This window comes from Barbatula barbatula (assembly GCF_947034865.1).
Source record: "Barbatula barbatula genome assembly, chromosome: 4".
Taxonomy (NCBI): domain Eukaryota; kingdom Metazoa; phylum Chordata; class Actinopteri; order Cypriniformes; family Nemacheilidae; genus Barbatula; species Barbatula barbatula.
The window spans coordinates 18655032-18671838 of NC_136768.1; the positions used below are offsets into that span (position 1 = coordinate 18655032).

Here is a 16807-nt window from a genome sequence, read left to right on the forward strand (position 1 = left end):
CGTCAGCTTATCTTTTTGTCCTGGCTCGCCTATCTGGCCAGATATTTTCAAATCTTTGCGCCACATGGAGCCATTAGCGGGTGCTGGGGTCAAATTATTTTCTCGTTTCATGAAACTGGCAGGGGTGGTCATGCTTGTTTTCATTAAGTCATACAATGCATTCTCTTTTTCTTTCAACGACAGTCTTAGCGCCTCTACCTCTTTATGGAGGTTTTCCTGTGACTCAGTTTGACTGGAGATTTCACTTTCACTTACATTTGTTGCTGTATCGATTTTGTCTATTATGTCATGAATACTAAGGAGGTCTGACATACCCCCATCCTCTAGGTCGGCCAATTCGTCCCGTTCAAGATACTTTATTACATGTGAAATCACTCGGCTGCGAGTTTTACCAGTTACATGTTCTTTCTCTGGTCCTGAAATCTGCAGTTCATTGCATACTTTAATCAGCTGTTCGATAGTCAGTTTGTACAACGCTCCTATAATCTCTAGTTGCAGCTTCTCTAATTCGGACTCCATTTTATCAGTGAGAGTATAAGCAGTAAAATGAGGGTCAATCTGACTGAATTCGCTTTTTGCTACCCCCTAGTGGTCAGTTTTGCTCACTTCAGGATACAAGGTGCCAGGTTCGTCCGAAGACCACTTACACTGCCCTGCTGAACTCTTTTCTCTGATATCTGGGTTGTTTGACGGGATGATCGACGCAAGGACTCCACTTATAGCTCAGGGGTGATCCTCAAAGCAAACATCCCAGCGGTGCCTCCAAATGTTGTACCCTTAAAAAGGGAAAAAGTAGCGGGAAGGTTAAAGAAACACACAGTGACGCAGCTCTCGCCTTCACTCGTCTGTATTGAATTGAGTATTGAACAATGTATACAATAAACCATACATTTTTGCATTTGTACACATTTTGGCTTTCTAAATTATCTTTTTAACTAAATTACCCTATAAAATGTCAATTGCTTTAAACAAAGCTATCAAAATACATTTTAATACTCCTTTTTAAATGAATTCTCCAGTAACACTATAATGAATTGTACTTTTAACAATATTCGGTATCTCAGCATCACATCAAATCACCCTTATAATGATAATTACACAATGAACTTTACAGCAAAAATACGTGTACATAACAGCATCTAGCTTAAACACAAATCACACTGTAAACACTCGTATGTGTCGAGACTCCGACACGACGGAGCCACGAGATGATTAGCCGCTAGCATAAAGTTACACACCTATGCACGAAACTCTTTAAACAGTGAAAGAACCCATCTTATTTACCCATATGAAACAACAATATCATAACGATTTATATTATAGACATGTTTCAATATATACATTGCTTTGTGAGTGGTAACTACCTTAAAAAGGGAAAAAGTAGCGGGAAGGTTAAAGAAACACACAGTGACGCAGCTCTCGTCTTCACTCGTCTGTATTGAATGAGGGAGAGAAGCGCGCGCATGCGATCCCCCTACGGAAGCCCGAGGCATTACCAACACATAGATGAATGAACAAACTATACATAGATCACCATTTTCTGCATTCTCGTCTAGTTTTAACAGCGACAAACTTAATATGTATTTCTAATATAACCCTTAATATAACACACTGTTGTAAATTAAATGAGTTAGAAACACTTGTCACACAAAACGAGAGCTCTTCCATTTAAACGAACTAACCGGAACTGTTGCCACTTAACAGTACGACACTCAAAGGAGTAAAATCAGCGACGCGGAATGTGATTGCAGGAGCCCATAGGCCGTTTAGCTAAGTTAGTTAGAGCTAGGTGCTAATAACGCCAAGGGCGCGGGTTCATTGACTTTTCCCTGGCATCCCGTCCATCTCTCATTAGTAAAATGATGCTGGTGTCGTTCGCCGAAAGGCTTGCACAAGACAGATGATGTGGCCGAAATAGCTCAGTTGGGAGAGCGTTAGACTGAAGATCTAAAGGTCCCGGGTTTCGGCAAGGCTTCGTCTGTGCATTGCTTTACCGCAGAGCTAATTCGATCCGGGGAGCTTTTCTCGTGTGCCTAGCGGGCCGTCAACCACTCGACACAGTGTTCCATGGTGTAATGTTTAGCACTCTGGACTCTGAATCCAGCGATCCCAGTTCAAATCTCGGTGGGACCTCTCAGCGCAGCATTCTCTTTAACGGGGCATCCAATCTGTCTGGAATTGCTTCTGCCTAACGGTTTGAGCCTTTCTACTAGCATGTTGGCGCAAAAGTGAAATTCTGCTGCATTTTTTCGCGTACTAGACGCCTCTATCCACAAACACTCGCAGGCGAGAGATAAAGTAGCATTTTTAATCCTTTTATAGCAATTGTACTCTGAATCCAACGATCAGAATTCAAGTCTCGGTGGGACCTCTCAGCGGAGCATTCTCTTTTACAGGGCGTCCAATCAGAACCCCTTCCGAGAGGTTGTAGCGCTGTACTTGTGGAACGATGAAACACATAGAAGACGGAAGGTTTTTCTGATGATAAACTAAGACATCGGCAGGTTTTCAACCAGGGTTCAGTTAACGTCAAGTTTCAGTAGCACACACTGCTTTTCATACTGACAACTGCCAATGGTACGAAATGAGCCAAAGGGCAAAACACCCAAGCGAAATATAAAGCACAACAAATTGCCCATGTCTGAAACATTAATGTGATTGCACGCACACACACACAGAAATGATAAGTAAAGCACATTTGGACAGAGAGATTTTTCATGCCCAGGGCAAAGGACTTATTTTGACAATCGCCCAACAATAAGGGGATAACGCTTTTCATGAAACTACGGTGAAAGCGCAAGGAAACGCACCACAGCACACGTTCACACTGTTTAAATGAAAATGCAAATAACACTGCAAGAAAGCTAGTGGGAAGAGATTTTTCCTTAGCGGTGAGCCTCGACTCGAATAATGCGAATAAAGCCTCGATTAATGCGGACGTCGATGCCGCTACCTCTCGAATGCAAAGCGAGCGCTCTTCCTTTTGAACAAACTCACCAGAAGTGTTGCCACTTGACAGTACGACACTCAAAGGAGCGCAATCAGCGACCCGTAACGTGACCGGGGGAGTGTTCAATCAGACCGGTTAGCTCAGTTGGTTAGAGCCTGGTGCTAATAACGGCAAGGTCGAGGTTTCGAACCCCTTACTGGCCCCTGGCATCCTGTTCATCTCTCATTTCTAAAATGATGCTGGGTTCGTTCGTGGAAAGGCCTGCACAAGACAGATTACGTGGCCGAAATAGCTCAGTTGGGAGAGCGTTAGACTGAAGATCTAAAGGTCCCTGGTTCAGTTTTCGCAAGGCTTCACCAGCGCATTGCTTTACCGCAGAGCTATTTGTGCACCCTGGACCGGGTGGCCTTTTCTTGTGCGCCTAGCGGGCCTACAACCACTCGAAACAGGGTTCCATGGTGTAATGGTTAGCACTCTGCACTCTGAAGCCAGCGATCCCAGTTCAAATCTCGGTGGGACCTCTATGCGCAGCATTCTCTTTAACGGGGCATCCAATCTGTCTGGAATTGCTTCTGCCTAACGGTTTGAGCCTTTCTACTAGCATGTTGGTGCACGAGTGAAATTCTTCTGCATTTTTTCGCCTACTTTTCGCCTCTATCCACAAACACTCGCAGTAAAGCACATTTGGGCAGAGAGATTTTTCAAGCCCAGGGCAAAGGACTTATTTTGAGCTCAGTTGGGAGAGCGTTAGACTGAAGATCTACAGGTCCCTGGTTCAGTTTAGGCAAGGCTTCGCCTGTGCATTGCTTTACCGCAGATATATTTGTGCACCCTGGACCGAGTGGCCTTTTCTTGTGCGCTAAGCGGGCCTTCAGCCACTCGACACAGGCTTCCTTGGTGTAATGGTTAGCACTCTTGACTCTGAATCCAGCGATCCGAGTTCAATTCTCGGTGTGACCTCTCAGCACAGCATTTTCTTTTATAGGGCTTCCAATCAGAACCCCTTCCGAAGGGCACATGTCTGGAATTGCTTCTGCCCAACGGTTTGAGCCTTTCAACTAGCACGAACTAACCAGAACTTTTGCCACTTAACGGTACGAAACTCAAAGGAGTAAAATCAGCGACGCGGAACGTGATTGCAGGAGCCAATAGGCCGGTTAGTTCAGTTGGTTAGAGCGTGGTGCTAATAACGTCAAGGTCGCGGGTTCGATCCCGTTACTGGCCACAAACTTTTCCCTGGCATCCCGTCCATCTCTCATTGGTAAAATTATGCTGGGATCGTTCGCCGAAAGGCTTGCACAAGACAGATGATGTGGCCAAAATAGCTCAGTTTGGAGAGCGTTAGACTGAAGATCTAAAGGTCCCTGGCTCAAGCCCTTGTAGCGCTGTAATTGTGGAACGATGAAACACATAGAAGACGAAAGGTTTTTCTGATGATAAACTAAGACAGCGGCAGGTTTTCAACCAGGGGTCAAGTATCAGTAGCACACGCTGCTTTTCATACTGACAACAGGCCAACGGTACGAAATGAGCCAAAGGGCAAAACACCCAAGGAAATATATAGCACAACAAATTGCCCATGTCTGAAACGTTAATGTGATTTCACACACACACACACAGAAATGATAAGTAAAGCACATTCCCATGTACCTCACCTCTCTGTGTATTGCGTTTGTCAAAGTTGACTACCTAGATTAAAGGAATACCTGGAATAGTAACTCCGTATCAGCACCTATTGTATTATTGCTCTTTTATGACATATCGCTTATTGCTCCCTGAACTCTTTGTGAGTCACTTTGGATAAAAGCATCTGCCAAATGAATAAATGTAATGTTTTGTCGATAATGTTTTTTATTCTTTGGAATATCTTATTGTCATAATACTGTTGAACTTCACGCGGTAGTATCACAAGATTGGTATGACAATGATGATTGTCACCAATCAGCAGGGACCCTTTTGTACACCCGCAGTTCTTATTTTCCGCAGTTTAAATGGTGGATCCGCCATGGCCCGAACAAAAAACATCTCTTAAATGGAATGGGAGATGATCCTCTGATTGGTTTGCTGCATGTTTTGCCCAAAACACATCCATGATTATTTAAGATAATAGAGAAAACCCTTTAGACCATGCGCCTGGCACGATAAGATACGTTTACCCGTCCTTAAAGCAGATTCAGAAACAGCCATTTGCGCTCTTATTCCAGATCTACATTTACCCTGCCAATTTTACAAAAGATGAAATCACTAAACGTAAAAAAGCCTTACAAAAAGTCAAATGCCGAAGAATGTGATGTATGTTAAATGGTGAATTTTGAATGGTTTGGTTTATGTCTTTGTCTTTCGAGATTCCATGAACTAAAATGTCATTCTTGTGTTTTTTTAGATCACAGCAGAGATATTCCAATAAAGAAAAAGAAAATCTCAAAACCTGTTCCACCCAAATGTAAGTTGTTACATGAGTCACGTCAATAATCTTGAATTATCGATTTTGTCTTTAAAAAGTGTTAAACATCAAAAGCAACCCTATGGATGTCTTTTAAATGTCTGTTTTATGTCTACTTTCAGATCAGCCTTTGCCCAAAACTTTCCCACAATACAAGGGTTAGCAAAATATAGATATATCTTTTTTATATTGTATGTATGTGCATTTACTGTGTATCAAAATGTAAGATATCTTTTCAAATAGATTTGGGATGATATATTTTTTCTGTCATCCACAGAGCGACAACAAATGACAATATCACCAGACTTAATCTGTAAGAAGACGTCTTTAAATATTTCTATCTAAAATAACATATTTTCTAAAGCAGATGAATCACTGAAAAAAAAGCAGAGTGCTCACTGACAAATGTGTCACCGCTCCATCAAGGTGTGTAACACATTTTTATCGAGTTACAAATATTATTAGAAACGTGTGTGCCTGTGAAAACCCAGTTAAAGTCTTTTTAGATGTTTTTTTTACATAAAAACAATTCTACATAATATAAGTAACATTCTGTGAAAACAGTCACTTTATATCGTTGATATTGACGGTTTAATGCCATATTAAAGATTGAAATCGGAGTAAAATAAAACGTTGAAATTAAACTTTGATGCCTGTTAATTCACATTGTAGAAATTTAAGCCTGCTTTTGACAGACTGTATCACATAACATTTTGTTTTCATTCCACAACAGTATCAGATCTTCTCTTGAATGAGCCACAGAACCCAACTGAGGAGGCCACAAAAAGTAAGTTTACGTAGTTGTTTGAGGCAAACATCCATACATCTTCACACAGGATTTTATTAGATTAGGGAGTGGACCTTTGACCCTCAAGTGGGTCCATTGGCATGTTGTATCTGAAACTTCGTATTACTGGCACTTCTTGTGAATATTGCTTTACTTGGACGAATATCTAGTCGCTTTGGATAAAAGCAACTTCAAAATGAATAAATGTAAATGTCCCCAGCCTCCCTTGGTGAAAATATGTATATTTAATAGTTAAATGAATGAAACATGTATGCTTTCAGAGTTGGAAAAAGTCATCTAATCAAATTTAAATTTTCAAATGCAAAATAGCTCAACTTTAAAAGCAGTATTTTCTAATATAATTTATCCACAGAATATCGCACAAAGGTCCTGCAGAAATTACAGGAGCTGGTTGAAAACCAACAGGACATCCTTGCTATGCAACGCACAATATTGGCTGCTCTGGCTCCTAGTAACATGGCAGATGAGGATATTCTTGATGGACCCTGCCAAACCTTAAAGGATTTCACACAGTTGGACAAAATGCTGGAAAACTGCAACAAAAGGACAAATATGGTAATAAATACAGCAATTGAAATGTGCCTATTTGAGCATTAAAGATATTCACTTTACAATTTGAAATTTGACAGACTTCTAAATATGTACAGTTTTCTAATATGTAAGATACTCTGATTTCAGAGCAATGTAAACAAATCTACTACTGTTCAGTATTTTAAATAATTATAATAAGTCTGCCAAATGCACTGTTATATAAATGTACTGTATATATATATATATATATATATATATATATATATATATATATATATATAGCATTCAAACTTTGTTTACAAATACTTGATTATCGGATAGTCGTCTGCGTCTCATTGGAATTATAAAGTCTGCCATTTCCGTCACATGAGCTATTTACATATTATTAGATTTTTATATAGCCCAAATTGTGTACATTTTGCGACTGCTTACATTAACATGACATTTAGTAATTTAGCAACGACTTACAAAGAGTTCAGGGAGTGTTGTGGAATTTTCTTAATCCTTAATCTAGATGAGTCAATTTTGACAAACGCAACACACAGAGACATCAGGTACTTTGCAAAGTATTTTATTGTCGTTTAATCTGCATCATAAGCAATGAGCTGGTGCAGAGAAAAGGCCCTCTTTCCTCCTGCACCCAGAGTTTATATATTAAAACGTGACACCCCCTCCCTTTGCCCCCTAGCCAGAATCCCGAGCTGGTTTACGAGAAGTGATGCCCGTTATTCCAAACAGAACATCTTGGCCTCTGCTCGAGGGCAAAGGCAGAGTGGTATGACGTGTATAGAGAAAACCATGATAACATTTTTAAAGAAAACATAGATAAACACTTCGTAAACATATAGACAGACACATCAAGAAAGCTAGACTAGAAAATTTCCATTACAGGAGCAATAACCGATATGGCATAAGAGCAATAGTACGATAGGTGCTGATACAAAGTTACTATGTATCAGCATCAGTATTTTTAACAACTTAAAAATAATTTCTTAAGAATATCTTTATCGTAAGAAGACAATGAAAAATGACAGGGCCGGTCATAATTACGATTCTGGCTCAATACAATGCATGTCACTTGTAAAAATCTCAACAGATTCTTATTCGTTTTGTTAACCTAAAATGCAATAATAACATGAAGGATTTTTCCCGTATTTCTTTTTACAGGTGTTTTACCCGTATTTTTTAAAACGCGTTGCATTTTGGGAAGATTACCCACTAACCGCGATAGTGAAGCAGGCAGAGGGGAGCAGGCGCCATTACGTGGGTCCTTCGCATCAGTGGTCGTACCTCTGTGGTAAAAAAACTTTTTCACATAGGCCTATGCGAACTTTATTTTAAAATGAAATAACTTATTTAATCTAAAAGGCGTAACGTTACCTGTTTTATTTGCCTGAGTTACTTTAGTTTAGCTACTTTGGTTAACCGTTTTCTATCGTTTCCGAATACAATAATTTTACATTTGAACTTTAACCAGGGGCGATTTTAGGGTCAGAGCTTTAGGGTGCTTAGCACCCAATGAGCCCCACTGCAAAGCCCCCCCCCCTCTTTTCACACAAAAACAAAAAATGTGTCTATTGAAAAATAACTTAATCATTTTAACATTGATTCAACTAACTCCAAAATCCAGATTTTTTTTAACACCTTTTTTTGCAGAACAGAACTCCTTGCATGGCAATCTCTTTAAAGTAAGAACGATAGAACGGAGCTGTTTTAACTAACTAAAGCTAAAATACTGAATGAGTGGTCGCTAACACATACAAACAAGGTTTGAGACCTTTTCAGGACACCAGCTTAATTGTGAGAGTTCACACAGACCCTGTAACAAACACAAAACCTTCTTCACACAGCTTTTCCTGACCCTTAACTCCATATTCCTCCTTCTGTATCAACAGTCATCAGATTGGTTAGATTAGATCTTTATTGTCATTGAACAATATAACAGTTACTTGGACAACAAAATGTAATTCACCTTCTGTAAATTATTTACAAATGGCCATCTATATCTGGTCGCACGCCAGTCTGAGTCATCAATAAATAAAAAAATAAGAAAAGAAGGTAATGTCCAAAATATCCAGATAATTTACAGAGGTCTTGAAAATACTAAGTAAAGATATAAAAAGAAATAGAGGGAATTTTTTAAAGTACTTCCCCTGAATCCCCATATTTGCTCTACTTTGGGAGAGTTAATCTATGTCGCCGCACTGAGGCTGGCAAACCTGTCAATGACCCTTTGGGGTTCAATTATTTCAAGCAACTCCTTCTCAATAGACATCACAGCTAGGTGCTGGAGTCTGCTTTGGCCTGTGGTCCTCCTGAGCCATGTATGGAGCCGACGCAAGGCACTAAAAGACTTTCAGTGAAGGGAACACGAATCTGAACTGTACCAGACTCACTCTTGCGCTTCAGAAAGAATCACTTCCTCTGACACTCTGGTCCAAACGCCAGGGCGATCACGTTTCCATGACGACTGACCAGAAAAGACGCATGTGACGTCATGTTTACGTGACTCCAGACTGTTAAAATGAGTATCAAATGAACGATAAACTTTAACAACAGAGACACAGGTCCGCAGTTTAGTTATTTTTGTTTCACGCGCTAGCAGTTAATAAACAGAACTGAATGTGTCTTGCGGGAGAACATATTAACCGGCGCTACTTCTCTTCGTTTATGACCATGGACGAGTCACCCAGGTCCTGTGCTACTCCACAGCGGCGGCGACCCGCTGGACTAAATAGTCCGAAAATAAACACTTGTTATAGGTGTACCATGGTGATTCAGGATACTGACTCCAGTACTCACCGATATGGTTTCGCAATCGGAACAACTCTATGTAAAAGGAAAGAAGTGTGAGACAGCTTTGGAGCAACTTAGTTGATTCACAACACTACATAACGTGTTCTCACTCCGCGTGTGTCTCGCGCCGAGCGGTGCAGGTACAGAGGAGGAAGAGAAGAGGATGACACCATTTGCTAAGCGGGGATGTTTCATTTTCATCCTTAACACATACATTTAAATCCAAAAACTACGGAGTATGTTTTGGAAATTATTTAACCTTCTAAAAGACGATTCTTTTTAGAATAACAACATTTCTTACTCCAAGTTTTAGGGGTGCTGAGCTCCTTTTTAGGGGTGCTGAAGCACCCCTAAAAAGGGGCTAGCTTCGCCCATGACTTTAACGTTAACCACTGTAAATTACCTGCTTATAAACGTTTATTGGTTTCTTTTTTATTGATCTGACATATTTCGAAAAACTGGCGCATTGTCAGAGGTTGTTTTTTGTCATATGTTATTTTAGTAGTGGTGATTTTTCGCCGGCCATATGTGTTTGTGTCCTATTCGGTTGTAAACTTTTTATTGTTGGCAAGGAGGATTATGGAAAGCTGAGGCGATCTTTTTAATAATCGTGTGTATTGTAGCTGTTAAAACGTCCTTAAAGCATTAACTATGCTGTATGTTTTCCTGACTTCACCTGTTAACAGCACGGTGCTGCGTGTTTGTGTGTGATCTTGCCTGAAACGACTGAGTCAGACGAGGCTGTAGGCCTATGTGATTGCTGATGTGTGTAAGAGGAAGAAAAGACTTGATATATGCTGATTTATTCATATTTATTTGCTTTTTTGGAACTATTTTGTATGAACTTTATAGAAACTGTTTCTTTATGTCAGAGCTTTTAACTTGTTCCATTCGTCTTTATGCAATCTGAATCTTGATAATAATTGCAATCATGTTCTGCATCCCCTCATGACATGATCAGTGTCTAAAAGCATCTGAGTCGGTTTCGCGTAGTGCAACCTGCATGAGGAAATAAAACAAACATACTTCATGTTACGAGCTTTTACTAATTAAGTGAAGCCATCGTTAATCACGCTCAAGTGCCTTCCTGACGACCCGTCAAAATAAAAGTCCCGTTAACTTCAACACTCTTACTTTGAACTTAAAAAAATACTCCAGTGTTCTTTAGTATTTGCCTAAATGAAATTGTAGTTTATTCATTTGTATGTAACATTAATGTAATTTATAAGTTATTTGGCTATTTATGTGATGAACTGTACTTGCGGTATTTTTCATAATTATGACTTTCGGTACAACTGTTTGACCTCAGTAGCATCCGTGTTATGTGAAAATAAACTGGTCACTGTTAATAATAATGATTGCTTGCCTTTAATCTATAGCAATCGTGGAGAGTATCAATACATTTAGGTAAACGCTTCTAAGCAAACCTGATCAGGATCCAAAACAATGATATGGAAAATTCAAATAAAATATATATATTGTTTTATATCTTCGGACAAGTACTTGGACAAGTAAATGACAAAGTTACTTGTCTGAAGGACAATCATATGACAATGCTTAATATCAAGCTATGGATAAAAGTGTCTGCCAAATGCATACATTTAAATGGATTATTTAAAATGATCGATATATTCTAATAGTCTGTAGTTTAATTTTTTTACCCAAGCTTTCAGAATTTCTTTACTTGTGTACTCAACACATATCCTTTTCTTTAAGAGTTTTATTGGGAGTAAATCCTGAGCGAGGGTCTTAGGCTGAGATGAAGGGAACAAAGCAGCAACACATCCCTCCCAGACTGCTGAAGTTGCTTTATGAACTAAACAACTTTGAAAACCCCTGGAAATGTTGAATCAGAACTCAAAATGGAACTTTCTAACATTTGGAGAAAGGTACACAGAATGCACAGAGGGAGCCTTGCACTGAGACCACTTTATGCTTGCTCTTACCTCGACCTGTGATTGTACTGTTTTGATTGTACTGTTTTTCAATTTCATGTGTTTTAAATTTCATGAGAAATGTGTGACAACAGTACAAGAAGGCGAATTCATATCTGCCAGAAAGTGTTTAATACTGCCATACTTTATTTTTTTATTTAAACTATGTATTATTCTGATCAAGAGAAGTGAGAAAAATGTACAAGTTGAAAGTTCCATTGTGACAGTGCATGTATTGCAGTTGTTATTTATGATGTTGATGATGCTTTAACCCTTTGTTTGTTTGAGTTGGTGCGTGTAAAATAGTAGTTTGAGGTCTTAAATTATATTGTTTTTATAAAGACTTTTTTGATGTGTAAATCGGCAAACAATCACTTTTTGTGGCACACCTTCAAATGAACTGTTAGCTAAATATTTCACATGAAAGACAGGTTTGAATGGATGCCTGTATTTTGTTCTTTTTGCCAAGCAGTTTACCAGAATATTAACGTTTTTAATTGAAGTGACCTGTATTCATTTTATACCGTTTGTTCTCTGAAGCAAAAAGAAAGTGTTTCTTATAACATTTAACAATGAACATACAATTCAATGTAGTTTTATCTTGACTTAATTTTGTTATTCTGTAACAAAATACATTAATGCATTTATGAATATCTTTACATGTGATAATAATAAACATGTTCTGCTTGTATTTATTGTTATACATTTATTTGATTATTCTGTTGTATACAGAACACTTGTTATTGGTGATAGGTCATTGTTATTGTTACAAGCATTAACTGAAGGGATTTTGTTTGTAAAGAGTACAGTGCATGTTCTGTAAATCTATGAAAAAGAAAACGTTTTAGGAATAACAGAAATATTCGTAAAGTGTACATGGACTGTACTGTAAATCTACGGAAATATCCGTTTTAGAAAAAAAAGAAGTGTTCGTAAATTTACGGAAAAAGTACTGGTAATTTTATATTATTTTTTTACAGTGGCTAAGTTTGTGAGAAAACTGTTTAGAAATTGTTTTAATGTTCTGCCAGATAGAACCCTAAACATTACAAGCGGAAAGGGATTTTTTTCGGAATTTGTCTGCATTTAAGCTGTTCTAAAAACCCCAATTACAATTTTGAAATTATTTTGATATTTTAAAGATTTGTTCCCCATCTTTGCTATATGAATGTTTAATCTTTGTTACTCAATATCTCAAAATGCACATATTATAATTCTAATGTGGCAAAGTGTTTTTTTGTTGTTCTATAGTTGAACTACGGTCCCTTGGGGGAGCAGATGAAGGTGCCACTGTTCGCAAAATGTTGCGTAAAGTGGCCTCGAGTGAAGTGCTGAGTGCCTACAGCCTAAAGGGGAGGAAAGGCAAACTGGCCTTTAAAAGCCTCATTATAATAGTGCAAAATCTAAGTATGTGTTCTTTCGTCAGTTTACCTGAAGCCTCATGTTCATATTGCTTAAATCATGTAGCGAAATTAATTTAACGCAGTTATTAGACGCACAGATGACTCAATCCAGATTGTCCCTTTGTGCACACCACCCCGATGATACTACAAATTATAGGATTCAATTAAATTAATTCATTATTTGTTAATTGTTGGTGAAAACATTATATTAGATCCTTGCATACAGTAGATCTTAAAGCTGTATGTCTCAATGTCAATCGATTAAATTAAAGAAATCAACACCTGTAGAAAATATACACAACTTTTTGTTGTTATTTATTCTATTTCTAGAGCAACACAGAAGAACTTCAAGACGTTGAAGGCGATTGATGGAAGATTTTATCGCATTTGTCCTGAAATTTGCCCCACACAGGAATTTAAAACGATAATCCGACAATTTCAAAGTATATTGTAAAAAAGTTTTAGTATAGCTATTAACTACATGTTAAAATATTTTGACCAGTGAAAGGAATGCATTAATGTTTTATTTAAAGTTCTAAAAACCTTGTTCTGAATACCCTATCCCACAGCGACATCTAGCGGTAAATAAAAAAAATAAATAGGCCTATGATTGGAATCGGTTTAAAAACCGAACTAATGCGCTATTATTAGTAGGCTACTAAACTTTATCCATTTAATAACAATTGGTTCTTATTCTTAATTATTAAATCATTTGTTGTGTAAAACCAGACGGCATGTTTCGATGAAAAGTGGAGTTATTAACATTTACACTTTAATATACATATTTGATTTCCCGTTTGTTTAACAATCCGAATCTGTTGCATACATATACCGCACTTGAAATATTCAATATGCTTGTTTTTTTCAGTATGAAAATACACAAAACACGTTTAATCTGCAATGAATGTCTGCTTTTCACATGGGCGAAAAGATAATATTTAGGATATGTTTTTAATCAAACAATTTGACCGTGCACAAACTTTCTTGCTAGTAATTTTTTCAATCATTTGTTCGTCTAAATTATTCAAATTTTCTTTTTTACTTTGGACATGGAATGTCGGCCACCACCGTTATCTGCAAGAGTTCACACGAGTTCCAAATTAATCCGAGGATCGTATTCTTACTTCTATAGTTGTGTATATATAGCCTACTTATGTTTTTGGCATGCAGTATTTTTTCACGTATTGATGTTTATTTAGAATTAAATTATATAATATAGTATATTATATCATCAATGTTTTTCTTTAACTTCTGATTCTGTTTTAAAAAATATATACAATTAAAGACTGGATTAAAAACATGGATTTATGTGATGATTTTTATTGATTTCTCATGAATTTGTGGTATTAATGTTGCATTGGGAATAAATGGAAGCTGGGAACCTTCCCAGAACGTTATATTTAGGTTCCCGGAACCGAACCTTATAAAGTAACGTTCAGGGAACCAAAATCTAAAGTTCGGGGAACCAAAATTTGTTAGCTGGGAGAGTCAGTTTATTTTATAGTAAAGCAGCAGTAATAATAGTGAATCACGTCTGAGGATGTCAGTCTCTTAATGTCCTGCCTTACATCCCTTTTTCTGTCTCACGGAATATACTAGACATACACAGTTGGTACAAAATGACCAGAATTATTCTTGATCAAATATTGCACTTAATTTGCAAATGTTGACGGTTTATTGTAGCCTATTGAGTATTGACTTTTAAACCTCCGTGTATATTTGAGAGTAAATGTATATTAGTCTTGCATAGAAGGTTTGTATGCTCTAAATGTGGATTTGTAAATTTATATTTTGTATAAATAATAAGCAATGTAACAGAATGTGATGTTTAATAAATTATTACATACATGGGAACTAATAGATACATAAACTTGAGCATGTTGAGATGTTATGTTCATGATGTTAATTGCTATAATCAATGTTACATAAGTGAACAAATTGCGTCAGTTTTGAATGGCGTGACTGGAGCTTCAACATTATTCTACGTTGATTCAACGTCGGTTTTCTGCCCGGGACACTATGATACTTACTGATAAGCAGGTTCTCTTTATATATCAACGCATTGATAACATACTGTGTGCAATACGATAAACCAGAATCTCTCTTACTGGTGAATTGGGTGGCTCTTAAAAGAGCCTTTGGGTCGATAAACGCGCAAGATGCGACGCTTACTTGGAGCTGGTGTACTTGGTGACGGCTTTGGTGCCCTCGGACACGGCGTGTTTAGCGAGTTCACCGGGCAGCAGCAGACGCACGGCGGTCTGGATCTCTCTAGACGTGATGGTGGAGCGCTTGTTGTAGTGCGCGAGACGAGACGACTCGCCGGCGATGCGCTCAAAGATGTCGTTGACGAAAGAGTTCATGATGCCCATCGCCTTGGAAGAGATGCCGGTGTCGGGGTGGACCTGCTTGAGGACTTTGTACACGTAGATGGCGTAACTCTCCTTCCTGGACTTTCTGCGCTTCTTTCCTCCTTTCACTGCGGTCTTTGTGACGGCCTTCTTAGAACCCTTCTTGGGCGCGGGCTTGGCTGGTTCAGGCATGACGTTTATTCGGTGAAGATCAGACGAATAGTAACCGATGGTCACCGCGCAGGGGTCTTTATTCACTCCCACGTGCAAATGTTTAGCGTCACGTGCGCGTTCTCCCATTGCGTGTCTTCGTTGGCCCAACCCTTAAACTGTTTCTATTGGTCATCTCACAGTTTGACAGGTGGCCAATAAAAGTGTTTCCCGCCCATAGCCTCGCGTCTGAACATGTCCCCAACCCCGCAATTGTTTCTTTTGTTTTAACTTCCCGCTCATGTTAAAGTCTCTGCATACACTGTGCGAGATCGTGTCGTTACAGTCCATTACTGAGAAATAGAATCGCAAAGTATCGCACTCACGTATTACATTTTTATTGTGCATGAATATCAATCACACTGCAGTCGGTTTGTTTCAACTTCAGGCATTCGAAAAACACTGCGAACTAACAAACAAACAGGGATGAACAATAACAACATGATTTAGAAACAGAACAATCTTATCTTGGAACCACTCATGTTTTCTTTCTGAAGGATTTAATTCCAATTTACTTATTTAGCAGACGCCAGCTTGTCCAAAGCCGTTATTAAGAGAGTGCGTCTTATTAAACCCCTAAACTAACACTTTGACATTTGACACATGACACGAAAGCAACTGCGTATGAATAAAACCCATTAAATGTTTCTCATAATTTCCTAATGAAAACAGACTTGTGCGACATCTCGCAACTGTTTAAATTCTTCTCGTTATGAGGGAGCGCGTCGATCAAGTCAACGCGTTAAAATGCATCAATTTGTTTGTATGTGATACTGAATGGAGAACTCTATATATGAAATCATAAGTGGCTCTTAAAAGAGCCGTTGGGTTTTGAATGGGAGTCCGGGTCACGTTTAACCTCCGAAGCCGTACAGGGTGCGTCCCTGGCGTTTCAGCGCGTACACGACGTCCATAGCGGTGACGGTCTTTCTCTTAGCGTGCTCAGTGTAAGTGACGGCATCACGGATAACGTTCTCCAGAAACACCTTCAATACACCGCGAGTCTCCTCGTAGATGAGACCAGAGATGCGCTTGACGCCGCCGCGGCGGGCGAGACGACGGATGGCGGGTTTGGTGATGCCCTGAATGTTATCACGCAAAACCTTGCGATGACGCTTAGCGCCTCCTTTCCCGAGACCCTTACCGCCTTTGCCTCTACCAGACATGTTCACCGTTAACAGATTCGCACGACAAAAAAGTAAAGAAAAGCCGGCAGAGGAGGAGCTTTACATGCACCTACAGGACCTCGTAGAAACACATAAACGCGCGAGGGCTGAACGAACCAAGTACACCTGGCTGCGGCCTGCAGTACTACATATGGGGCGGGGCTCCCCATTGGTTAGCAGGCGGGGTTATAGTTAAATTTGGCCTGACCACTCTT

The 16807-nt window shown here is 38.9% G+C and overlaps 2 protein-coding genes across 3 annotated transcripts; both read right to left on the minus strand.

The window, feature by feature from the left end:
• Nucleotides 1-642: 642 nt before the first annotated feature.
• Nucleotides 643-15518, minus strand: LOC306893087 (histone H2B-like; the record flags this gene model as incomplete). 2 transcript variants are annotated; one of them, XM_079454611.1, is made up of 2 exons in its annotated part: nt 643-776; nt 15038-15408. In XM_079454611.1, the coding sequence occupies 2 exons, from the start codon at nt 15406-15408 to the stop codon at nt 737-739; spliced, it is 411 nt and encodes a 136-aa protein (XP_079310737.1). In that variant the 3' UTR covers nt 643-736. The 2 variants fall into 2 exon arrangements, with proteins under 2 accessions (XP_079310737.1, XP_079310736.1); XM_079454610.1 differs by lacking the exon at nt 643-776 and adding an exon at nt 6409-6734 and having other exon boundaries at nt 15038-15518.
• Nucleotides 15519-16187: 669 nt separating this feature from the next.
• On the minus strand, nt 16188-16592 carry LOC306893451 (histone H4; the record flags this gene model as incomplete). The annotated part of the gene is made up of 1 exon (XM_079455272.1): nt 16188-16592. The coding sequence occupies one exon, from the start codon at nt 16590-16592 to the stop codon at nt 16281-16283; it is 312 nt and encodes a 103-aa protein (XP_079311398.1). The 3' UTR covers nt 16188-16280.
• Nucleotides 16593-16807: the final 215 nt, after the last annotated feature.